This window comes from Lynx rufus, unplaced genomic scaffold (assembly GCF_022079265.1).
Source record: "Lynx rufus isolate CCGP_SWC_20201006 ecotype Redwood Valley unplaced genomic scaffold, mLynRuf1.p SCAF_6, whole genome shotgun sequence".
Classification (NCBI taxonomy): Eukaryota; Metazoa; Chordata; class Mammalia; order Carnivora; family Felidae; genus Lynx; species Lynx rufus.
The window spans coordinates 24,228,768-24,254,405 of NW_025814878.1; the positions used below are offsets into that span (position 1 = coordinate 24,228,768).

Here is a 25,638-nt window from a genome sequence, read left to right on the forward strand (position 1 = left end):
TAAGAAAAGTCTGTCTACTCTGTCTCTCTCAAAAAAAATAAATACATAAATACATAAAAATAAAAATAAAATAAACTAAAAAAATAGTTAAAAAAAAAAAAAAAGAAAAGTCAGTCTGGGCTGGGTATTTCCCTGTCAGCTCTCTGCTCCAGGCTCCCTCCCTGGTACTTTGAACTGTGGGGCCACAGCTGGGGTCTGCAGACCCTATCGCTCAGATCCCTTGCCAAGTGGCTTTTTGCCAACGGGAGGCACTAGGAAGAGCCTGGAAGGAGGGGGAAGGAAGAGATGCTCCCTGTATCCAGACCCTGTCAGCATCTCTCCAGCGACAGCCCGAGCTGCAGCCCCCAGCTGCCCTTGGCCCAGCCGCTGTGGCCACGCCACAGCCCTGCAGGAGCTCTCTCTACCCACCTCTTCTTGTGTTCCCGGGGCTCAGACATGACATCTGCTCTTTGATGTTAACTATTGTCTGGGCGCTTCAGCCGGACTGGCCCCTCTCTCGGCCTTCCAACACAATGTAACCATTTCCCTGCATTAGACTTCGAAATACCCACCCTGGTTTCTGGGTTCCGGAATGGACGCTGGCTGCATGTAGCGTTGTATTTGTCCCTGCACGTATGTTTCTATTTATATGTAACCAGGTATCCAACAGAAGCACCTCGAAATGACCCCACGTCAATAACACAAGCTAAAAGAAAAGTCACCTGGAAAAGGAACGTTAAGAATTTTAGGCCGAGAAGAAAAATGTTTGCCTTTAAACTTCTTCCCTGCTTCTTACTGGGTGAGGAGAAGGAGCCTCGAGAACAGTGGCTAAATTAAATAAGGTGAGTTTTAATTCCCAAGTTTCTGCAGAGGCTTTGAGCTGCAAATGAGAGAACACCAGGGGCTTGGTCCTTTGTTCATCAGACCATCATCAGAGGTCACCTTTAGATCTGCAGAGAGGCCTGAAACTTAGGGAAAGAAGAGCCTCTCGCTTTGCATCACTGATTAGCAAGAATTTTGGAGATTATTTAGAGACCAACAAGGGGGGAGCAGGGAAGCCCTAAGGATCTAAGGTTGTGCACAGCCAGGAAACATCCCAAATGACCAATGAATTTAGAATATTGATATCTCACATTTGACAAAATTTTAACTACAAAAGTGGCATATTGATAAAGGTTCATCACAAAGTATTCATGAAATTTAAAACTGTATGGAGTAAAAAGAGGAAAAAACCCTCACTCCCCCTCCCCTTTCCATCCCCTCAATCAAATAGGCATCCAAGGAGATTATATAGGACATGTTATCCACTAGCTCTCTTTTTTCACCTAATAGCACATCCTTTCAATGGCTACATAACATTCCTTATTGTGGGTGTCACAACTATTTACCATATTCGTCGGTTGGTAGACATTTCTATGGTTTTCACAGTTTTTAAATTACCAAACAGATGTCCTGTGATTTAGCTACTTGCACCAGAGCAAGAAATTCTGTGAGAGAGATTCCTAGGCTTACCAGACTCCAAGTGGGCACATTTAAAATGTTGACACTTCCGGGGCACCTGGGTGGTCAGTCGGTTAGGCGTCAGACTTCAGCTCAGGTCATGATCTTGCGGTCCGTGAGTTCAAGCCCCTCAGGCTCTGGGCTGACCGCTCAGAGCCTGGAGCCTGTTTCGGATTCTGTGTCTCCCTCTCTCTCTGCCCCTCCCTTGCTTGCGCTCTGTCTCTCTGTCTCCCCAAAATAAATAAATATAAAAAAAAATGTTGACAACTGCCTGGTTGCCTTCCCAGGTGTTGTGTTGTAAGCCCTCCCACCGTGGGAGCCCACAGAAGAGTACACGCTGCCCACGGGGGATGTGTACCGTCTCTCACTGGGGAGACAGGGCGTCTCTGTGTCCTTCACATCCTTTGATTAACAGTGAGGCCGAGCACCTCTCATACCTTCATTAGCCAATCGTGTATCGCATCCCTTTTGCTATGAATTGTTGTGATTTGGTTTTTTTTTTTTTTAGCCTTTGCTTATTTTTTTCAATCGGGCTGTTCGTTTCCCTCACCAATTTATAGAAATTCTTACACACATCACAGATATGAATCCCTTGTGTGTTATACACACCATGCATATATTTGGCTTGTGGCTTTATTGCCATGGCACATCTGGCTGGTTTCGGGGTGGAGGGACCGGTCAGAGAGAAGGCAGGCAAGGTAAAGAGAAACACAGATGAGTGATGGAGAGAGGGAGTCTGTCTTCAGTTACCTCTGTGGGGTGAGGGCAGCGATGCGTGGAGGAAAAACATGATTAGGAGAAAAACGGATTAATGGTCATTCCTTACTAACTGCGATTTTGGACAAATTGACTTCTTTGAGGCTCAGTTTCTTCTACAACAGAGGGGATTTAATGACACTTACTTTATATAGGGTTGCTGTGCGGAATGAATGAGTACATTCGTGTCAAGGACTCGCTTCAGGGTCTGGCCCTCAGTGTTTGAGCAATAAAGCTTATAGTGTGAATGCAGTAAAAGGAGATACACAGATACCTTCTGACATTTCAAAGGGCCATGAGCACATAAGCTGATGTTACTTTGCCAGGTTATTATCCCTTTCTCAAAATGTACCGGAAGTCTGTGAAATATTTCAGAACTCTCTTCACTTAGAGTTGGGAGACTGGAAGGCTCCTGAGTGTCAGGACACCTCCCACATTCCCTGATTGGTAAATGAGGACGTTGGGGCTGGAGGTGAGGACAAGGCAAACTCAGGGTAGGGAGACTCCCTCACCGGTGGGGAGAAAGACAGGAGTTGTCTCCACCATGGCCGGAACAAAGGCACTTCTGACGCTGGAGAACTTCATTAATGGAAAGTTTGTACCTTGTAGCTCATATATCGATTCTTATGATCCGTCCACGGGGGAAGTATACTGCAGGGTGCCAGACAGTGGAAACGAAGAGGTGAGTAGTTCACTTAGGGAGACTGAAATGTACTTGGTGTCTTGATGATTACATGTCACTTACTTTTCTAGGAGCAAGGGGAATTGGGAAAAGGTCCCCAGTTGTTAAACATCGGCGGACAGGAAGATTTTAGTTCGGGGAAGGTTTGCTTTGTAATCGGACTCCTAGGATGTAGGTTTCCCCCGCAATCCGAAAAGAGAGCCTTCCTACGACACCTGTGGAAATGGCATAAAGTGCAGAGTCTCCTCCACTTACTGAAAGTTCGTGTCATGCAACTTTGCTTTTGGGAGAGAAGTACATACTATGGTAATGGCTCTTTTCATAAAAGTGAAAATCCTCTTCGGGTTTCTTTTGGTTAGTGAAAACAGGTGCTAAGGTAAAAGCGAAGCAGTGTCATGTGACCTTTCAAAAGGGGCTACCTGGGACGCCTGGGTGGTTTAGTCGGCTAAGCTTCCGATTTTAGCCCAGGGTGGTCTCACGGTGCGCGGGTTCGAGCCCTACATCGGGCTCTGCGCTGACAGCACGGAGCCGGCCTGGGATTCTCTCTCTCAGCCCCTCCCCCCAATAAATAAATAAATAAACTTAAACAATATTCTTAAAAGAAAGGGGTGATATCTGTGCACGGAACAAAGCCCAGGTGACTCTGTAGAAGCAAGTTATTAGTCTAGGCAGCTTAACACACAGCTGCATTTCTCAGACATTCCTTAATAGGTGTCTACTAAAAACTATTAGTTGTTAAGAATGATCAGTATTACTGTTTCCTTTTCTCTACCAAGTGTTGCCTAAACTTGCCACTATATTCATGGTTTTCTGAAAAACTTGTTATTTCGCTAAAAACAAGCAAAAGTAAAAACCCAGGGATTTATTTTAGGTTATCCTTTAATAATTCCTTGTGTTTTTAAAATATCTGGTAAAGTAAAACTGATCATTTGAATGGTGAAATGCAAAATCAAATTCCCATATAGTTTTGTGTTTAAATTTAATACCATCCTTTTTCTTAAAGTGCTTAATGGCACACACATTAAAATTTTTTTACTGATGTTGAATTAATTTTGAGAAATTTTATAAAATGGTGGAGACACATTATCACTTATTGTATTGAGAATGTAAATGTGTCTGGGGTGATAAATGTGGCTGATGGACATATGCTCATCTAATGCCTAATGGATTTTATTTTTTAAGGCACAAAGAACTAGATTATTTAAAGGATAATTGTAACCTTCATATATTAATAAAGATATATAAACAAGCCTTCATCTATACTAAGCTATTATTTCTCATTTGTTAATAATGTTTTCAATCTGTCTTGCATTAAAAAAACCTTTAGACTTGTGGATTAAAGTCTGCAAATACTGGCTAATCTATTGGTTAAACTGTAACCCACAATTTTGTTTGTTTCCAATGACCTGGGATAGATGTGGGAAATCCAGCTTTGTGTTTTCCAGTCCTCCTGGTCTCAGGGTGTTTTCTAAACTGAAGTTAAAAACGACAAATATGACAAATTCAGTTGAAATATTTTCTGCAGCTAATGGCTCATGCCTTTTCAGAAGACAGAATGTACTATGGAAGCACCTGCTGGTAGAGAAATAAACATTTTGGATTTCCCTGCAAATATTCTCTCTCATCCCCATAAGTCCCAGCTTTTTCTGGCTTGAAAACTACGGTCCACGTACAAACTACATGCCCGATTTTACAGAAAGTCACTCACAGAAAGTGCTGCTGGTTTTGCTAACAGTGGAATTATCCCCAATATGAGTCGTAACAGCCTACAAATAAGACTTTATCATCGTCCTTTATTCCACAGACGACAGACAGTGAGCTAACATTCTCATCTCTGATGCTTAGATCAGTGACCACACACACACACACGTATGGTAGCATTTACATGATAGCTTTGCAGTCATCAGCACAGGCTGGGGTCGGACCACTTAGCTTCAAAGACCAGCTGCACAACTTAGTGTGTATGGTCTTGACTTAGAGCTGAACTTCCGTGTTCCTCAGTCGCCTTACCTGTAAAATGGGGATAATAATAACACCTTATAGTGTTGTTCTAAGGATTAAACAGACTGGTGTATGTAAAGCCCTTAGTGTTTGGCAAATAGTAAATGCTTCCTAAGTCTTAGCGTATGCTCGTGTTATATTCACATGTATTCTAAGACAACTTAGAAAACATGACTGTACTTGAGTTCTCTGCGTAGCGAAAAGCTTAGCTTTTACACTGACAACCTCAGGAAGAGGACGTTTTGTACTGACCACAGCAGGAATGAACCCTCCTCTTGTTGGCGGGCACCCAGGCCTCGGCCGGACGGCAGCTTCTGGTGGAAAGCCCACATTCTTCCTTCATCGTTTCTGCGGGTCCACATTAGAGATTCAGCTTTTGAAATGAAAACACCATTTTTTTTCCAGAAATGTATAATTGAAATGAGACTCATTGTATCCTTTATTCAGCCCCGCTGAGAGGGACTCTGTTTTCTACAAAGAAAGCAAAGGAGAAATGTACATCAGGTTTGGGGGGAGAGGGCAGCAGAATTGTCAGATCATGTGACATGAGACAGATGCTCGTGGTGACCTAAAGCCTGTGGAAAAGGATTCTGAGGCTGGGTCTGAGCCCAGGGGTAGAAGCAAGCTGTGAGTTATTATAGTCTTGTCATGTGTGTGAGAGGGGAGAGGGGTGAGACACAGGCTATGGATTTGCTGTCTCTGGAAAAGATACTGCTTAGACTTTGCTAAGGGGCAGACAAAGGCAGCCCATGACCTGAAGACCCGTTTCACCTTGCATGAATTGGCCTTGCCCGTACCTTCCCCTGTATATTTTTGGATTTGGCTCCAAAACCAGGTCTCCAAACTATCTGTCCAAACACAGATATCCTCCTCCCCAACAGGCCTCTTTTACTGGGCAGAGCCCGGCAGGGGCAGGGACTGAGGCTGTGCCACAGAAGGCCAGCCATGGTCTCGGGGGCCACAAAGATCTGGGTTTGAATCCTGATACTGCCACTTATTGGCTGTGTGACCTCTGCTAAGTGACTTGAGCGCTCTGTGCCTCAGTTTCCTCATCTGCATAATGGGCATAGCAATAGGCACGGTTTAGAATTTTAGAACAGGTTAGATGAAATAATTTGTGTGTCGAACATCCCTTTATATAGAAAAATTAGTAAATGGCTATTATAATTAGTCATTCGGAGGGGAAAGACAGCCTGCAGATATGATTTCAAGCAAAATTTTAGACTTTCTCAGATGTGTTGGAGCTGGATTAAAAGTTTAGAGATTCTACATGTCTAGATGAGTTTCCCCTCCCTATGATATTAAAAAAATGTGTATTTTGACATGATTGAAAACGTGCATCTGTTAAAATTAAAATGGCTTTTATTTTTAATGTTTATTTAATTTTGAGAGAGAGAGAGAGAGGGAGAGAGAGTGAGCATGAGCAGGGGAGGGACAGAGAGAGAGAGAGGGAGACATAGCATCTGAAGCAAGCTCCAGCCTCCGAGCTGTCAGCACAGTGCCTGATGCGGGCCTTGAACTCGCGAACCACGAGATCATGACCTGAGCCGAAGTCGGGTGCTTAACCGTCTGAGCCACCCAGGCGCCCCTCAAACAGCTTCTTTTTAATAATCTGATTGCCACATCTGCACACCTTGGTCAAAACGGATCCCTCTTCTTTGTTTTTGCGGTGCCCTGATTCACCGGTCACGAAAACACCACTTTGCAGGTAACTCAGCACTAGCAAGTGTTGCATATTTGAAACTAGGCTGAAAAAAATTAGGCATGCGTGGAGCTGTGGTTTCTGGATTCCTTGAACCTCGGGAGCAACAGTCCTAAGGTGATTGTCTTCCTGATGCTCCTCAAAGATCGAAGCCGCAGTGGAGGCCGCCAGGGCAGCGTTTCCCGGCTGGTCGGCCAGGAGCCCCCAGGAGCGCTCACAGGTGCTGCACCGGCTGGCGGATCTGCTCGAGAAATCCCTGGAGGACTTGGCCCAGGCGGAATCCAGAGACCAAGGTGAGTGCAGCCGCCTCTTAGCAGTGCTTTATGGCAAGTGCAGTACAACTACTCAGACGCTGGAGATTCACACCCTCGTTCCAGTTGGGCAGGGGACCTCTTGCCTCTTAACCACAATGGATGGGACTCAGGGCACCTTCTTCCCATCAGGCTAGCCTGCACGACGCTTCTCATGGCAGAGGTAGAGGTGGAAAGCAGAACCACCTGGGGGTTTGGCATCTGGCCCACGCCTGCCCCATTCTGATGGCCACATCAAGTCAGAGCTGAGCCCAGGTTCCAGGGCAGGAAAGCAAATACATTTTGTCCATTTGGTGGAAGGCACGGCGGAGATGCTTGGCAAAGGGCACGGATATGGGGAGAGAGGAAGAGGAGGGCTCATCCTGCAATTCTCCAATCCTAGGCAGAGGGGTTCTAAGCGCGGGTCATTGAAGAGCAGTTACAGTCAAGTTGTTCAGAAAGAGTCCGACAGGTCAGCGTTCTGCTCCCTAAGCAGCTACCGTCCCAGAGGTGTGGATAATGGAGTAAATGCCCATAAATCCTTGCAGGGATGTCTGTTAGGAAAACCCAAGATCTTTTAAAATGGTATGTGTGCTCTACATCAGCTTAAACTTAGGAAGCAGCTTGAGTCTAAGCCCTTAAGAAGGAGATGTTTCCTGCTGGTGCTCCTGCTGCAGGGAGTCCCCTGGAATTGCCAAAGAGAATAAAGGAAAAGCCCGGAATCTCTTTTTGTTCAGTCCAGGAGCTAGGTCGTGCATGGGGCACATGGTGAGCGAGCGTCACATGCCAACCTCCGGATGCCATTGGTCGCTCTGTCACGTGCGCATCTGAAGGTCTCCGCCACGTGCTGGGGGACATTTCATGTACAGCGTATGTCTGTCCGAGGGGTTTTATGGTGTCTGGAGATACAGCTGTCCTAACACCCATTACTCCAACCCCTTTGTAGCCTGCACAAGGCATGGTGATTTTGAATTGAAAGAGCTGATGTGAGCGGAGTGGTAGCATCTGGCGAATTCATGATCGCTATCAATTGTTCACCCCCCCCCCCAAACAAAGATTATTTGACTCCGTTTTAAGCACCCCCCCATCTTATAACGTCATACCTAATTATTTCACAGCTTTATGAAACCATGATCAGCTGTCCGTTAGTCAAGGGCTGGGGTCCGGGGCTGGAAGGCACCAAGGCTACGTGAGCGTGAGTTAGGATGCAGGTGCGGTAGTGTCTCCACTACACTGACAGTGCCTCCTGTTGCTGACTTGTTACAGGGAAAACCATAACGTTGGCAAGAACCATGGACATCCCCCGGTCTGTGCAGAACTTCCGGTTCTTCGCCTCCTCCATCCTGCACCACACATCAGAGTGCACACACATGGACCACGTAGGCTGTCTGCACTACACCCTGCGGGCCCCCGTGGGGATCGGTAGGTGCTGCTGGGTGAAAGCCTGCACTGGGTTGGTGCCGAGGGACGCCCCGTCGGTCCTGCAGCACCGATCTAAGGGAACAGACCCAGAAAAAGGAAAGAGATGATTTCTTCTACTTGGACTGAAAATTAATGGGCCTCAAAAATCTATTTCGAGGTTATTTTTCTTTGTGTCAAATTCCCCACTTATTCCGAAAACATCGTTCCTGGGAAATTACCAGGAAAAGAATAATACCAAGAGGAAATTCACATACAAAGGTTTTACCCCCATACAACTAAAAAAAAAAAAAAAGTTTCTTTCCAGAGAGGCTTGTAGTTAACAGCATGGATTTTGGATATGTGCAGGGTCAGTTTCGTTAACATTTGTATATTTCACGATTCTTATCTGAAAAACTGAGAGAATAGTTTAATTTTATACTTATATATTTTAACATGGATTAAATGAATTAGTAAGTGTAGGGCACTTAGTGCCAGATAAGTGAGCCTTGACTGAACGGGCCGCTTCTTCCTTTTGGAGGACATATAAATATGAGCAATGTCTCAAAATATCCACTAGATGTCACTGTTCCTCCGAGGAAAAAAACCCACCAACCTCCCATATTTATTACATTTTATGACAGGATAAAATAAATTAAAAGGAAAGAAAACGGGACATTTTACCACTTTGATTATTTGAACTCTTTGGAAATCACATTTTGAAGGCATTTAGGAGAAGCTCAAACCTTCCTCTAAGAAGCATGATGATATACAATGCTGAAAAAATACTGTTATCCCCTAAAGAAAAGATTTTCCAATGAGAAATATAATAATATAGAGTGTATGTTTACTTTCACAGCACAGGTTTGAGGGAAGAGTATAAAATAAAATGAATCCATTTACTTATTCATAAGGTAGATTGTGTGTGTGTGTGTGTGTGTGTGTGTGTGTTTTATGGTTGGAAGCCTACACATGGTTTCAGTATTGCATGGGAACAAATTCTAGATGCTGGTTCTATTACTTGTTTAGCAATCCTATCTGCTCATGATACAGGTGAGAACCTAGAGAGAATTTTTTATTAAAAAACCCCCTGGCTTGCCAAAATGGATTTCGCAGTCTATGCATCAGAATTCATCGGCCTTACTAGTAGGAGGCCCCCACAGGGCATGCTCATTACTGATTTGTTCTTATTTTACAAATAATTCTAAAAAGCTTGAGACTTTATGTCTTAATCCACAACAGATTAGAAACAGTGATGGAAAACTTTAAGTAGGAGCTAGACAGTTTGATGATGAAGGAGAGAGAGGTTTAAAAAAATGTGAACATCGGACTATAAATCTCAAAACTCATCACAGCTGGAACTGTTTAGTGACAAGTGACAGCCTCTTGGTCCTGTAACTTATATTGCTGTTTGTTCATCAATACAATTGTTACGACATCAAGAAAAGAGTAAATTGTATGGATTTATAGTTTGAAGAGGCACAATGGCATATGATACGTTTCAGAATTCTTTTCCTGAAGGTGGCTACCAATAGCAGAATTGGGGATTTTTAGAAGAGTAAGCTTCACTTTGATGCAGGAGGGAGGAGCTCCACGTGAAGAAACCCAGTGTGGCCAGCCTGCTTTGAGGGGCATGCCATTGCTGAAGGTGCTTCTGTCCTCTTGCAGCTGGTCTGATCAGCCCCTGGAATTTGCCACTCTACTTGCTGACCTGGAAGGTGGCTCCGGCCATTGCTGCCGGCAACACCGTCATAGCCAAGCCCAGCGAGCTGACGTCAGTGACGGCCTGGATGATGTGCAAACTCCTGGAGACAGCAGGTGATTTAGCTGCGGGTCCCGAGAGGCACGGGATCGGCTTTGGGGTTGCGAGTTTTGCGGGCTGCGGCCACCTCCGCGTCGCTGACGTTTGAAAAGTTATTTTGGATGGAAATCCGCTCAGAGCAAGACCGATCCCACCGACATCTTTGCTTGTTGTCTCCCTGAGCTTTTCCCGAGAAACCCCTTTCATCACACTGCTTCCTCTCTTCGCCCGTGTACCGAGCTGCTGCAGGAACCCTTCCGCCAGCAGGGGGCAGGCAGTACAGAGACTTGTACAATCGGGGAGCCTCAAGCCCGACAGCAGCGGGCCCCAGAGAGTGTCTTCAGTGGTCAATTTAAATCTTCTGTTTGGACTACGTGTTAACCTTGATGAAAATAAGGCTACTGTTGGGCACTTTTCTGTATGGTTATAGAGTAACTGCTCAAAATAGCCCATTTTCAAGAGATTTGAATATACATTCCTCAGTTTCCCCAGCATTTGGAGCCACTATGTGGAAGCTGATGCAATATGGTTCCTTGTCCTTTTTTTTTTTTTAATGTTTATTTATTTTAGAGAGAGAAAGAGAGAGAGAGGACACAAGTGGGGGAGGGACACACAGAGAGAGGGAGACACAGAATCCGAAGCAGGCTTCAGGCTCTGAGCTGTCAGCACAGAGCCCGATGCGGGGCTCAGACCCATGAACTGTGAGATCATGACCTGAGCTGAAATCTGACACTCACCCAACTGAGCCACCCAGGTGCCCCTCCTTGCCCTCTTTTTGTGAATAGTGTAATGGTCACATTCAAGGTATGTTCCTGGTTACATTCTGGGGTATAACTCAGCATGGGCACAGGGTTGGAGGGGAACCATCGGGAGGCCCCAGCTTGTAACCCACAGGAAAGCCCCTCGCTATTAGGTCCCTCAGCTCAGGTCTCCATACACACTCTGGGCTGGGATGATGGGTGATGGTGGGAAACAGGCTGTCTTTCTGTCAGTCTCCGCTGTGCATACGTCCTTCAAGCCCACAGAGAAGGTAGCTGGGCTCACCCATATCTGTAAAGTAGAAAGAGCCCATCCCTCCCCCTTCTGGATATCTCATCTCTCCAAGCAAAAATATACATATTGGCTTCTAAAGAAGTTGAGCCAGTTCTTGGCTCCAAGGTTTAGATGGCAGGTTGAACGGTGGCCTTATGACCCTAGTCTAGCTGCCCATTTCCCTTGTATTGTACAGAGGAATGAGGCCCTCCATCCTGTCTTTGAGGTGACATTTACGGATGCCCTAGGCTCCTGGAGGGTGTGTGATAGAAAGATGGCGACCTCTCCCATACCCCACCTGTCTGTCATCCCTTCCTTCCACGAGGGATCACATTCTAATGCCGTTCTTTGCAAAACTAAGTGCCTAGTGTCTGCGGGGGTCCAAGGCATTTCTTCCCTGCCTGTTGACTGTAGGTCCCCCGAGTGAACAGAAGTGGGACTTAGGCTCTGCTGTGATCCATGTCGGGGAGGGAACGCATGGAGGGGGCGTGGGCCACAGAGCTGTGTTCCCAGAACCGTGCTCTCTTGAAGTCAACTACGTCTTGATCTAGGATGATTCCTTTCCCTCAGTACTCTCCCCTTCCACACACCCAGAACCTGGTCTGCATGAGAGGTTTATGTATCCATGTATTTACACAGCATTGATCTTCTTTCTTGTGAACAAATAAGCTGATTATACCAAGGTGGTCCTTCTCTCCTTCCCAGCCTGGGCTGGCTTTGTTGAACTTCCCTCCTCTGGCCCACTGAGAGCATAAGGCTCAAATATCACCTTAAAAAAATTATTTTAGAGAGAAAGAGAGGGCACAAGCAGGGGAGATGGGAAGAGGGAGGGAAAAAGAGAATCTTAAGCAGGCTTCGTGTGCAGCGCGGAGCCCGATGCGGGGCTCGATCCCATGACCCTGGGATCATGACCTGAGCCTAAATCAAGAGTTGGATGCTTAACTGACTGAGCCACACAGGCACCCTTCAAATTGCACCTGCCTTAAGCCCTCAGTTTCTCCACTGAGACTATGTAAGAGACACTTTTAATGGTGTAAGAAAAAGAAAGCTAAAATGACCTGCTGGTGCGTTCTGGATATTTAAAGAGCCAGTCCTCTAGTCCTGAGCCTTCAAAGAGACTTGGCAGATGACCTTCCTGTGAAGTGCAATCATTTAAAAAAGCATGCAGCGAGTAACTCTTTGCAAGTCCTAGAGTATTCGCTTCTTCTTGGGGGCACCAAATGTTTGCCCTCGTTCTTGGAGGGTCTACTGAAAGCGGATTTCTGGCCTTCCTATTTTTATTTAAAATTTTTTAATGTTTATTTATTTCTGAGACAGAGAGAGACAGAGCATGAGTGGGGGAGGGGCAGAGAGAGAGGGAGACACAGAATCAGAAGCAGGCTCCAGGCTCTGAGCTGTCAGCACAGAGCCCAACGCGGGGCTCGAACTCACAGACCGTGAGTGAGATCATGACCTGAGCTGAAGTCGGTCACTCAACCGACTGAGCCACCCAGGCACCCCTGGCCTATTTTTGTTCTGCCCAATTTAAGCTTGTTGCCACCCTGCCGCATCCTAGCATGGGAGGGACCTTGTGCCCTTTCTTGTCCGTTAGCCACCTACTCTGAGGTTTCTCGAATTGGTATTTGCCGACTTGGCTGCCTTCTTCCTTTGATAACCAGAATATCTTAAGGGTAGAGGGCGGGTGTCTCTAGAAAAATTTCATTACTGCCTCCATCGAATGGCAAATTGGTACTGAGAAATAATGGCCAGTATGTAGCTCTTAACATATTAACACCAGAGCTCAAGGAAATGTAAAGTGTTCGCGCCGTTGTGTAGAAGGCAATTGGCCTGGAAGAAATGAGCCCACTTTCCTGGGTTATAAATGTGTGGTGTTTCTAAGTTTTCTTCACTCTTCGTTAAAATGCTATTGTAAACGTTAGAAGGGATTTGATCCATTTTTGCCTTCAGGATTTATAAAGCCTGACCAACAGCTCACCTTCTCTTGCCCCCAAACTCCAATCAGAAAACATCGGGCAGGGGCGCCTGGGTGGATACGTCAGTTAAGTGTCTGACTTCGATTCAGGTCATGATCTCGTGGGTTTCTGGCTTCGAGCCCCGCGTCGGGCTCTGTGTTGACAGCTCAGAGCCGGAGCCTGCTTTGCATTCTGCGTCCCTCTCTCTGTGTCTCTCCTCGGCTCATGCTGTCTCGTCTGTCACTCAAAGTAAATAAATAAACATTTCAAAAGAAAAAACAAAGAAAATATTGGGCAAATATTCACATGCCCAGTAATAATTGATGGAGATTAAGACCCCTTCCTGCAAACGATGGGGAACCTGTCCTTGTTTCTCTCCCATCAGCCTCCATGGGCCCCCCCTCTCCTGAACCTCCTCTTTGTCCCAACGCAGAGCTCACCTGCATTCACATGGTGTCTGGCCCTGGGTTTCCCCTCTGTGGCAGTGACCTGTGATCCAGGATCGAGCCAGACTAGGTTTCAATAAGTGTGCACATGACTGTAACGGTGGGGCCATTAGAGGTGACGCTTTGTCAGATGCCACTTTGATTCTTCACACCTGTCCCTGAGGCTCACCTGAAGGGGGACTCGTTTGTCCCCTCAAGTGATCAGGCTAAGACTGACTCTACGGGAAGGTGTTCACGATGATAATGGATCATTGATGAGAACTTATTATTTATACTTTAAAAGCATATTCTTGAAGAGATGGTTGTAATCCCATGGAGTATGTTTCTATGAAGGAGAGAACGGCCAACCTGGACGGAAAAAGATCCTAGCAGCAGGGTAGTTCAAGAATCTTACACATTGGAGGTTTTCTGCCTCTGTTGCATTTCAAGGCTGAAGAAATACAGGCAATACATTCAGCTACCTCCAAGCAAACCTAAGAGCTTCCTGGACACATCACAATTGCACACAGATTTTCTTTCTGGACACTTAAAGCTTTCAAACAAAGTCAAGAACCATTTCTGATTTGGATAATGTATGCTAAATATTTGTTCATTCATTCACTTAATTGCTTATTAATCTTCCGCACCCAGTTTTGCCTCGTAATGGATGCCGTTTAACCTCACTTTGCCTCAGTTTGGGTGAGGTGAGGATATTAAATCCTACCTGCATCATCAGTTGTTGGGAGATGGGAAGGGTGTAAATCATTTGCAGCAATAACTGACCCTCAGTGAATGTGAGCGTTTAGCAGTGTTAATCTATATGGCAAACTAGGCCATGGCAAGGGGAACAGGGGAGGGAGCAAAACACAGACACCATTTCTGCCCTTAGTGTGCCTTCCAGTGTTGGATAGGTAATAAACAAGGAAAGCCATAAACACACACAAAAAAAATACACGCAAATGTAGGAAGGTAGGGTCTCATGATAGAAAGATTGGGGCACCCGTGTTCGGGTGTCCTTGGTATTTTACGTCAGTCCAGGAGTGTAACGGTATGTCCATATTATGAGACACCGGACCTTCAACTCAATACTCACCTTCCCAGAGGAGCCTCCCTCACGTCCCTGGGCCAGGATAGTCTAATCTCTTCTTCCCTCTACTTAACGTGTTCACACTGCGTTGTGACTTCTGGATGCCAGCTAAGAGCGCGGCTTCTCTACCTTAGAGGGCCTGACCTGCCTGAGGATATCTCTGCGTCCTCAGCCCCTGATGCCTAGTCAATATTATGGAATGAATTAATTAGAATGTTCTAATCTTCGGGGCGCCTGGGTGGCTCAGTCAGTTAAGCGTCCCGCTCTTGATTTCGGCTCCGGTCAAGATCTCACGGTCTGGGAAATCAAGCCTTGCATGGGGTTCTGCGCTGACAGTGCAGAGACTGCTTGGGGTTCTCTCTCCGCCTCTCCCTATACTGGCTGGCTCTCTCTCTCTCTCTCAAAATAAATAAATAAACATTAAAACAAAGAGAGAGAGAGAATGTTCTACTCTTCGTTTTTCTAAGGCAAAGCGCATGGAGCTTTGTTATTAAACTAGAGGCGGCCATAGACACTTCCTCCCACCCATTCAAGCTATTGGACTTTCCAAGAGAATGTCTGTGTAACGGAAGTTCTCAACGTACCGAGAGGAATTAGTGTAACTGTCACTGTGTCCCATCCAGGTGTTCCACCAGGTGTGGTAAATATTGTGTTTGGAACGGGGCCCAAGGTAGGCGAGGCCCTGGTGTCCCATCCAGAGGTGCCCCTGATTTCCTTCACGGGGAGCCAGCCCACCGCCGAGCGGATCGCTCAGCTGAGTGCTTCCCATTGCAAGAAGCTGTCCCTGGAGCTGGGGGGCAAGAACCCCGCCATCATCTTTGAGGATGCCAACCTGGAGGAGTGCATTCCCACGACCGTCAGGTCCAGCTTTGCCAACCAGGTACGTCCTCTGGGTTGCTCTGTTTGTTTTTATTTTGGTTCGTTTCATTTTTGGTTTGTTTATTGTTAAACTCTGTGACCCTGTCAGACTGGATCTCTTTCATCACAGTACAAAGCCAGGAGTGAGCGGGTCAATCTGGTGCTATTTCAGTGAGAAGAAGTTGTTACATTGTGTTATTCCGCTGACTGTCTGTGTTATCTCAATGTCCATCTGTGGTCTTCTAGAGTCACAGCTTCTGTTTAGCAAGCTCCTCTTTCTGAGTCACAGCTTTTTGTCAGGTACTGGCCATGGGCAAAATGATTGATTTTTTGTTTCTCCAAGCTTTTCTCTCCCTTAATTCATAGAGTCACTCTCATTCTCTTCTCGCTGTCTCAATGTCCTATCTCCAGTGAACCTTTGCTCCCCCAAAGCATCCTAAATGCACCACACACTTAGAAATAAATGCCTAAACCAGCCTACAGCACCTTTCTTATGTTGGAGCCATGGGTGTCATGGAGTCATGGCAACTTTTCATCTCCTGAAATTGTGTAAACAGTTGTTTTTCTGGAGGCGACAGTTTTTAGCAAATTCTTCGATGGCATCCCAAAGGGTTAGGAAAACCAGCCCAGATAGACCAGACTGGAAGCATCACGAAGAGGACACCTGTACCTGCTTTGGGGGCACACTTGACCTTCAACAGGTATACGAAAATACTGAATGATTTTCTCCAAAGGGTCTGTTTTTATTTTATTTTTATTTTTATTATTTTTTTTTAATGTTTATTTATTTTTGAGAGAGACAGAGACAGAATGCGAGTGGGTTAGGGGCAGAGAGAGAGGGAGACACAGAAGCAGAAGCAGGCTTCAGGCTCTGAGGTGTCAGCACAGAGCCCGATGCAGGGCTCGAACTCACGAGCTGTGAGATCACGACCTGAGCCGAAGTCGGACGCTCAACCGACTGAGCCACCCAGGCGCCCCTCTCCAAAGGGTCTGTTTAAAAAAAAAAAAATTAGCAGAGGGCAAAGAATTAATGAAAGAGAACTGTCATAGAAGGATGAGTAGAATGAGATAGATCTTTATTTAACTTGAATAAACTGCAAAGCCTTTTGAACCTTTGTTTCTTTACCTGTAAAATCACAGAAGCAAGAATGATGCCTTCCAGTAGGGTTTTCATGAGTGTCGAACGAAAAACATTCTTGACGGTGGTTTTTCAGGATCATTACAATTGTAATGATTTCTCTCGCAGTAATTCTTAGAGAAAGTGGTTTGATTACGTATCTCTGTCCGCACCTCTATATACAGATATATCCGTGTGTATAGAGTGTTTCTGAATCAATAGACTTCAATTTCAGATTTGAGAAAATAGACTTGCAATTTTATGATACAGCTATTTTAATCATTAAGATAAACAAGGATCGAAACGAACAATGAAATCGAGCATTTGGGTGGCTTAGTGACAACAGTGCGGTGGGGGGACAAACCGTGGCCTGAGACATAGTTGAGGGGGTGTTCAGTGGCCTCTGCATGGTGGCAAATGCACTCCGAGTGCACAGAAGGACTGTGCAAGAACTTGAAATGCTCAGACAGCCTTCCTCTTGGGGGGAGGGGGGGCGTGTATTTTAAATGCCGGTGGGAAAGGACATGAATCCAAATGGCTAATTCGAGACAACAAATAGACTTTAGGCAAAATAGAGGGGCTGATTTCTTTTTCCTTGGCCGAGAGATGAGTCCCACATAGTGAGCACTTCCTCCTCAACTGGACACAATGGGCTCCTTCGAAACATGTCCACTGTGTATACTCTTCTTTGGAGTGGGGCACACTCATACTTAAGACACGCCGTGGGACTCGGAAGAAACGAACGCGGACTTCAACATCACTCAGACTGAAGTTGAAACTTCCTGTACCTGGGGGCCTTGGGCCTGTGTTTGGTCAAACTTCATTTCCTAATTCTGAACTGGAAAAGCTGGTACACCACAGGAGTATTATGAGGAAAGCATCCCGCGCTGTGCCTGGCGCACAATGGGCACTCAATCAATAAGATTTCCCTTCTCTTATTTCCTCTCAAGTCATACCATTAGGGACGCTGGTCCCACCTATGCTTTCCCAGCACTAAATAGTCAGGAAAACCCTGACTGGTTAACCCCTCAGATCTCTTTACTACTCCCTCCCCTGCCTCCCGCACATGGCAGAGGGCACTCGTGTTGGGAGATTTCCCAAGCCAGGTAGGCAGATGGTTCTAACCGTGATCCTGGCTGGCAGAGAGAATTTATTGCTCCCAAACAGTGAGTGTTTAATTTGAACAGTGCATCTTTGCACAACTAGCAAGATAATTAGAAACGTTCTATTGTTAGGATGGTTGTGAAGGTCAAGCAAATATAAATGTGACAAAAACAGTTGTTCATGCGTATGTGTACTTGTCAAACCTATATAATGCGTTGATGTGTCTAGAATGGTGTTTGCGAACGATTGCATGGCGTAGCCAAAGGAGAGTAAGGATGACTTTTCATTCAGGCACCTGTTAGCACCTCAGCCCAGGACACTCAGTGCCTCTGCTTGGGTGACGATTAGGCGTCTGAGCCTTAACCTGTGCGAAGCAGGACTTCCGGTTTCCCTCCCTCTCCTTTCCCTGCAGTGCTGATCTTCTCCCTGCCGTGGGCTCGCCTTCCCAGGGAAGAGCGCTATCATCTGCTCTGCGGCTCCATCAAAAACCTGGGAGCCACCCTGATTCTTACCCTTTCTTTTCCTTCTGTCTCAATAATCCATCAACCAGTCTTGTCGGTTCAGTTGTTTTTTTTTTTTAATGTTTTTGTTTGGTTTTGGTTTTGGTTTTGGTTTTTGAGGGAGAGACAGAGCATAAATGAGGGAGAGGCAGAGACGGAGGGAGGGAGACAGAGGGAGGCAGAGACACAGAATAAAAGCAGGCTCCAGGCTCTGAGCTGTCAGCACAGCTGTCCAGGCTCTGAGCTCCAGGCGTGGGGCTCAAACTCGTGAACCGAGAGATCATGACCTGAGCTGAAGCTGGACGCTTAACCGACTGAGCCACCCAGGCGCCCCGCAAGGATACGTCCTGAAACCCGTCTGTTCTGCAGAGCATCTATACCAGTTTCCTTGCACTTTTGGGGTCCCATGTCCCTTTTCGAGTCTGGGAACGTCAGTGGACGCCTACCACTTCTCTCATGTCCACTGGGCCTGCCCTGGTCCGAGCTACGTCCACTTATCTGGACTTCTGGAATACTCTCTTAATTCTACTCCGATCCTGCTCGCATTCCCTTCCGTTCTATTCTCCACACAGCTGCTGGGAGGATCCTTTCACAACGTGAACCCCATCATGTCATCCTGCTGCTTAAAGCTTAAAGGCTTCCACGGTCTTTTCATGATGCCAGGAGCAAGGTGCAAGCTCCTTGTGAGCCTGTGAGACTGCATGATACTGCCTTGCTCCTCACCTCCTGCCCTCGTTTCCTACCCTCCCCGACCCCATTCCTGCCTACACTCCCGCTCAGCCCTGCTCACGCTGTCTTGCCTTGCCTCGCACACCGCTGTGGTCCTCATGGTGGGACTTTGTCTGGTTTGTCACCGTCTCCCATTACCTAGACCAGTGCCCGGCCACGGCCAGGTGCTCACAATTGCCGCGTTGACCTATCCACGAAGGAGGGTGTCTTGTCATTGTCCTCACATGTCATTCTTGGCAGGGTGAAATCTGCCTCTGTACCAGCAGAATCTTTGTCCAGAAGAGCATCTATAGTGAATTTTTGAAGAAGTTTGTAGCAGCTACCAGAATGTGGAAAGTTGGCATTCCCTCCGATCCATCGGCCAGCATGGGAGCTCTGATAAGTAAAGCTCATTTGGAAAAAGTAAGTACATCTGTGCAATGTGAGTTTGGGCATAAGCTCAGTGTAGGACACAGCACACATCCACGGTTTGAAATGTTGTTAATTACTGCCTTATTCCTAAAGCATTCGGACCTGTATAGGAAATGGTCTCTGAAATATTAGATATGAATACACAAATGTAGTCCAAGTTAAAGTAGCATCTACACGGAATGAATGAATCTAGGAAGTCAGCATGGAGATAGAATCAAGAGTGAGGAAGTCAAATTTCAAAACATAAAGGTCACTAATAAGAATGATGTAGACTAAGGGAGGCAGGAGTTTCCATAGATAAAAAAAAGTTCCCAGTGGAAAGGACTCTGCCTCTGGCTTACAGCAGATGGAATTCTGGAAGGGCCAGCATGCATGATCCTAATTAGGTGGTTCCTAATTGGTAAGGTGAGTGGTGGTCCATGTGGGAGAAGCCATCGATGGTCTTTGGGTGGTTTGTGGCATTTAGGTCTTTAAGGTCATTTTAACTTATTACCTGATGTGACTCCCAAAAGAAGTCATAGAATTTGGGGGCTAGGGGACCTTGTTTTCAGCTGTGGTGCCTGAGGGCCACCAAGGAAGATACGCTCCCATCAGTTAGCCTCTGAGGGACAGGGCCTTTACCTAAGTTTCTGGAAATCTTTGACATTGCACAGATGTGGCAGATTAACTGCCTTTTAACTTTGACTTTTACAATATTGTGGAGCAGAGATGCACATAATGGAGGGTGTAGTAGCTTGAGGGTCTCTTCTTATTTCTTCTATTTTCTCCAGTGAAGCAGGAAGCAGGGTGAGGAGGGGAGAATGTGTGAAATGGTTCTGCGGGAGAGATCCCCATGGCTTCTAGCGTAGCCACAGAAGCTGTGGACAAAGGGCAAGAATCCTAACCTAAACCATACCTGATCTTTAGTTTGTTTTCAAGACTTGAACCACTGACAAGGTTTTAGACCCAGTATGGCCGCCCAGAAATGCCATCTTCTGTGAAACCAAATTATGCTGGCAAGACAGGCATTTATTTAACGTGGCGGTTGGATTTTGTTTTCTTACTATCATTTCAAGGTAGTTACTGAGGTTCCATGAATAACCCTGAAAATGGTGACGGGTACAGTTACCAGTTTTTTCCTGACCGCATTCAAACATAAGCACGTATTTATCTTTCAAACAGAAGTTTTCGAACACTCCCGAATATTTTTACCACCATGAATGTTTTCTATCTCCGTCAAATAACTAAGAAAAAAATAAACTTTCTATTTTGGAATAACTTAAGATTTATAGAAAAATCTCGAAGAGAAGGCAGATGGTTTCTATATCCACTCACACAGCTTTCCCTTTGTTACCGTCTTACATGTCCACGGTGCAACTGTCCGCACCAAGAAACTGACGTTAGCACATTACCGTTAGCCAAACTGCAGACTTTTCAGCCAAAGTCTCTTAATTTTCTCCTCGATCCTTAGAGAAAATAATTTCTCAGCTACTTTCCTTATTAAAATAAAATAAAGTTAATTACTTTGCACTCATTTTAGAAAGTTCCATGACCCTACTGCTTTTAAGGAGAAAGATTTTGTACACACAGTTAAAAAGTTTTTAAAAAGGGGTCCCTGGGTGGCTCAGTTAAAGCGCCCAACTTCGGCTCAGGTCATGATCTCGCAGTCTGTGAGTTTGAGCCCCATGTCGGACTGTGTTGACAGCCCAGAGCCTGGAGCTTGCTTCAGATTCTCTCTGCCCCTCCTGCGCTCTCTCTCTCTCTCTCTCTCAAAAATAAACATTTAAAAAATTAAAAAAAAATAGTTTTTTATCGTTGGCCAATTTATTTTATTTTGATTTCTCTAGGGAAGCACACCAAAGATGTTATTCCCATTACCCCACCACGTATCGACCTGCTGCTGTCTATGGAGTCTCTCTTGTTTGTGGTCCCCCCTTCCTCGTGTAGAGCGCCCCTCGGGTGGACTTACGTTTCCTCCCCTTGTGAAGCCTTAGGGCAATCCTGCGGGGGCTCAGAGGGTTCCTGGATGTCTGCCATCGTCGCTGCTCCACATGGAGCAAGTGTGCCCAGATGCAAGGAATCACAGCGTCCCTCTCTGACTCTCCCACCAGGTGGACCCCTGACGGGTGCTTTCAGATCACTTCTTGTGCGAAGGCCTTGGGTACCTCTGCCCTTGACGGGGAGCTCATGGGAGCAGCTAGGGAAGTGTAAATGTGGCCTTTCCGGTGGGACTCTTTTCAGTCCAGTATGCCAAACCCTCCGGGACGGAGGAGGCAGCGACACGTTCCACTGGTGGGCATCTTTCCTCGCCTGTCACTGGAAAGCTCGGGGGGCTGCGTGCTAAGGAAGGTCTGGCTGCCCTCTTTGTTTTCTTCTGCAGTTTGTCTATATCTTCTCCGAATCAAATTAGCCCTGCAGCGTCTGGGGTCTTTGTCCCCTGCAAATTAGCCCTGCAGCGTCTGTGCCCATCTTACTTCTATGTGGCTGTCGCGATAGGTGGCGATTCAGGGACAGAAGAATCCCATTAGAATATGTCGAGGTTGTCCTGTAATGGCAAAGGACTCAGAACCCACAGAGACACAGCATGCTCCTAAGAGGACCTGTGACTTTTCAGGTTCCCAGAGACCCAGGGGATGCATAGGTAGCTGCAGGCGACTCTGTCCTCCAGGAGTGAAGAAAAGGCTCTTCACCTATTGCACGGCGTTGCTGTTTGTTTTCACTTTTGTTTTTCTTTTTACCCCCTTGAATTCTTTTCCACTTGACTGTCTGGAGAATCTGGCTATATGCCAGCCTCCCCAAAGATGCAGGTAATTGGAGACGGAATTGTTGAGTGTTGACAGTGAGGCTGGGGGAAGCGCAGGGGATCCTGGCTGGTGCATCCCCCGACAGGGCCAGGCTTCAGGCCTAACAAAGGTCCACTTTGGCAGTTTCCTGTCTTCTTTTGTCAGGTTAAAAAAACCCGACCTGCAGGGTGGGAGCATCTCTGAAGTCTCCTAGCCAGTAAGCATCAGATCGTGTGTTACACCATCTCCTTCTTCACCAACAGCACCGAGAGCAGCTGGCAACCATAAGACTTACTGTGTACCGGGCGTCACGCTAAATATTCACATGCATGATTTTCTCGAATCCTAGGAATGGGTGGGAATGTTAATCCTATTTTTCAGAGGGGAAACTGAGGCACAGAGCATTTGAAATCTCTCCGAGAGTAAGTGGAGGCCCTGGGATTTGAACGCTTGGCCTCCCCAGCACTCCCATCTGCCCTCTGTGCTCTGATTTACGTGCAAAGCTACGAAGTAATAACTACTCTCTGTTCTCAAAAAAGTTTCGTAATAATAGTCTATTACATTTTATGGCATATTACCAGTCACAATGTTGTTTTCTTTTTTCAGATTTTACTGAAAATCTCAGTTCCTGAGCTTCTAGTATAGATAGTCTATCATCCAGTAATACTTTCCCCAGAAAATAAATTCAGTTTAGTGTGAGTCATCTTATACATTAAATATCTTGAAAAGTTCACAGTTTGAAAACCGACGCTTTCACGTTTTAGAGCCAAGAACCTCTAAGAGATAGATAATCATGAAATTCTGGGTAGAGGAGACAATCTAAAGCCAGAACGCTCTGAGTTTGAATCACAGAAGAAAGTTCTGGTCCTGTGACCAGCAGGGGCCCCTGGGGACCTTTGCCTCAACTTCTCCTGTTCACGCAGGATGCGACCTTTGACATGTTTTAGTTAATCTGGGTGGGTTGCTTCAAGAGGAGTAAGAGAATACGGGAAGGAGGAAGGAGAAGTCCAGACCTCATTTGGTCTCCACCCGCAAACTAGACTAGGGCTTTTCAGGAAGAACACTGAGATCCCTGCACGGGTTGGGGGGGAACGGTGTAGCAGCTTGGAATGCAGAGCTGTTCCAGATGTTCTATTTTTTGGAAGTGTTTGACTTCATGGCTTATTAAGTGTTCCATAAACTAGAGCGAAACGAATCATAGAACAACATTACCTTTTTATTTTTACAGAGCGAACACATAGCTCTACGTTGAATACAGTTCTACGATGAAATATTAATCGGATACTGGGGCAGAATGCTCAGATAGATAGGTGATAAGTAAGAAGCCAAAGTATGATTTCAACGTACCCAGCCTTTGATGGACCGCCTCACTGCTGTTCTATGCTTTTAATTTGGGGGATTACTTTTCTATGGCTTCTATGCTTATCATACCCTTCAGGGGCAGGATAATGTTGTGACCGCAACAACCCTTCCAGACATAACCATACGTATCATTTTATAATGAGTCATTTCTACAACCATTATTAGTAAACATCTGTCATTGTCCCCGAGTCACTGGGTTTACTTATTACATAATTTATTTCCCATTATAGTTAGCTATACTTTATTGCCTAGATATATTTTTAGAATATAATTGGTAATGAGACTAGAAGTTAGAAATTATTTGTTCTGGAAGCCTAGCTATCTTGGCCATTAATGAAATCTTATACACCCTTCAACTTCCCATATTCTGCAGTGGACACAGTCCCTCCCAAAAGTGAGCAACTATTCTTTTGTGTATTTAACTACCGATTATAGCGGAGTGTGGATTCTGGCTTTCCTGTTTATTCGTTGTATGGACCATCTACCCTTTTTGACGCTCAATTTTGTCAGCAAAGAGGGGATAATAATACATAGCTAATAGAGTTTTGAGAGAATTAAGTGAGAATGTCTGAAAAGCATTTATCCATGTGCCCAGCACGTAGACATTAAATAAATGACTCCTCTCCTCTAACGTATGGGGCTGGATGCCCAAATGATGGTCAGAGCACTTCTGCCCTCAGGCTTAGCAGCTGAGCAATACGGTAGTCAACTTTGGAGTTCTTTTTTTTTAAATTTTTTTATACATTTATTTATTTTTGATAGAGACAGAGCACAAGTGGGGGAGGGGCAGAGAGAGAAGGAGACACAGAATTGAAGCAGGCTTCAGGCTCCTAGCTGTCGGCACAGAGCCCGATGTGGGGCTCGAATTCACAAACCGTGAGATTGTGACCTGAGCCGAAGTCGGACGCTTAACCGACTGAGCCACCCAGGCGCCCCTCAACTTTAGAGTTCTTAGCAATGACCTTACATGTTTTATGTAGATGATTCAAAAATATTGAATTTTCTGCTGCTTTGTGTAAAACCAAATGGTAAGGTGCTGCTAATCATGGTTTCTACCCACTTAGGTCAGAAGTTACATCAAGAAAGCCCGCGCCGAAGGGGCCCGAATTCTATGTGGTGAAGGGGTGGATACGTTGAGTCTCCCCCCCAAGAATCAAGCAGGATATTTTATGCTTCCCACAGTCATAACAGACATTAAGGATGAATCCTGCTGCATGAAGGAAGAGATATTTGGTCCAGTGACATGTGTCGTCCCCTTCGATAGTGAGGAGGAAGTGATTCAAAGAGCGAACAGTGTTAAATACGGATTGGCAGCAACTGTGTGGTCAAGCAATGTGGGCCGTGTCCACCGAGTGGCTAAGAAGCTGCAGTCGGGCTTGGTCTGGACCAACTGCTGGCTCATCAGAGAGCTGAACCTCCCTTTCGGGGGGATGAAGAGTTCCGGGATAGGCAGAGAGGGAGCCAAAGACTCTTATGAATTTTTCACTGAAGTCAAAACAATCACCATTAAGCACTGACCTCGGCCAGCGGAGAAGCTGTTATGGTCAATGCTCAGCTGTAGAGAATCAGTCATCCAACGTGGTGAGCAGACTCACCAGCATAAATTCTAACCACATCTTGACTTAGCGGGTTTTCTCTATCCTCGGTAGTTAGTATTTTTATCTGCTGTCAAAGAGATGCTGTCTATTTTCACTGTGGAGTCAAAGAAGAGAAGACTTCTGAACAGGAAGGCACAAAAAGGGAGCCAAGGGATTGTCAGGTTTCCTCTATGTTGTGTCTTCACTTTTTTTTTTTTCATTGTTTTGATTGAATTCTTGGTAATTTAAAGACAATCTTTTTTTTTTTTGCTTCTTTTTTTTTAATTTGAGAGGGATAGAGAGAGACAGAGAGAGAGAGAGAGAGGATGAGCACAAGTGGGGGAGAGGGCCAAAGGGAGAGAGAGAAAGAGAGAATCTTAAACTGGTTCCATGCTTAGAATGGAGCCTGATGCAGGGCTCAATCCATGACCCTGGAATCATGACTTGAGCTGAAATCAAGAGTCAGATAGATGCTCAGGCAACTGAACCACCCAGGCACCAACATCAATATCGATGAAGCCAACGTTGATGATAAGCATAATATGGAATTTGTCAGAGCAGGCCTATATGGTAGGTCCCACTAAATACATCTATATAAGGACAAAGAAAAATA

At 45.8% G+C, this 25,638-nt stretch overlaps 1 protein-coding gene across 1 annotated transcript; it reads left to right on the forward strand.

The window, feature by feature from the left end:
- The first annotated feature begins 1,689 nt into the window (after positions 1-1,689).
- On the forward strand, positions 1,690-25,259 carry ALDH8A1 (aldehyde dehydrogenase 8 family member A1). Its single transcript, XM_047102951.1, has 7 exons — positions 1,690-2,917; positions 6,766-6,913; positions 8,177-8,332; positions 9,977-10,126; positions 15,229-15,485; positions 19,154-19,315; positions 24,513-25,259. The coding sequence occupies exons 1-7, from the start codon at positions 2,687-2,689 to the stop codon at positions 24,963-24,965; spliced, it is 1,557 nt and encodes a 518-aa protein (XP_046958907.1). The 5' UTR covers positions 1,690-2,686; the 3' UTR covers positions 24,966-25,259.
- The last annotated feature ends 379 nt before the right edge of the window (positions 25,260-25,638 follow it).

Bases quoted from the DNA above. Each gene is read 5' to 3' on its own strand.
- ALDH8A1 (XM_047102951.1), top strand. From the start codon at position 2,687: ATGAGGACGTTGGGGCTGGAGGTGAGGACAAGGCAAACTCAGGGTAGG. The intron at 8,333-9,976 runs GTAGGTGCTGCT...GTCCTCTTGCAG, and splicing joins GCGGGCCCCCGTGGGGATCG to CTGGTCTGATCAGCCCCTGG. The intron at 19,316-24,512 runs GTAAGTACATCT...CTACCCACTTAG, and splicing joins GTAAAGCTCATTTGGAAAAA to GTCAGAAGTTACATCAAGAA.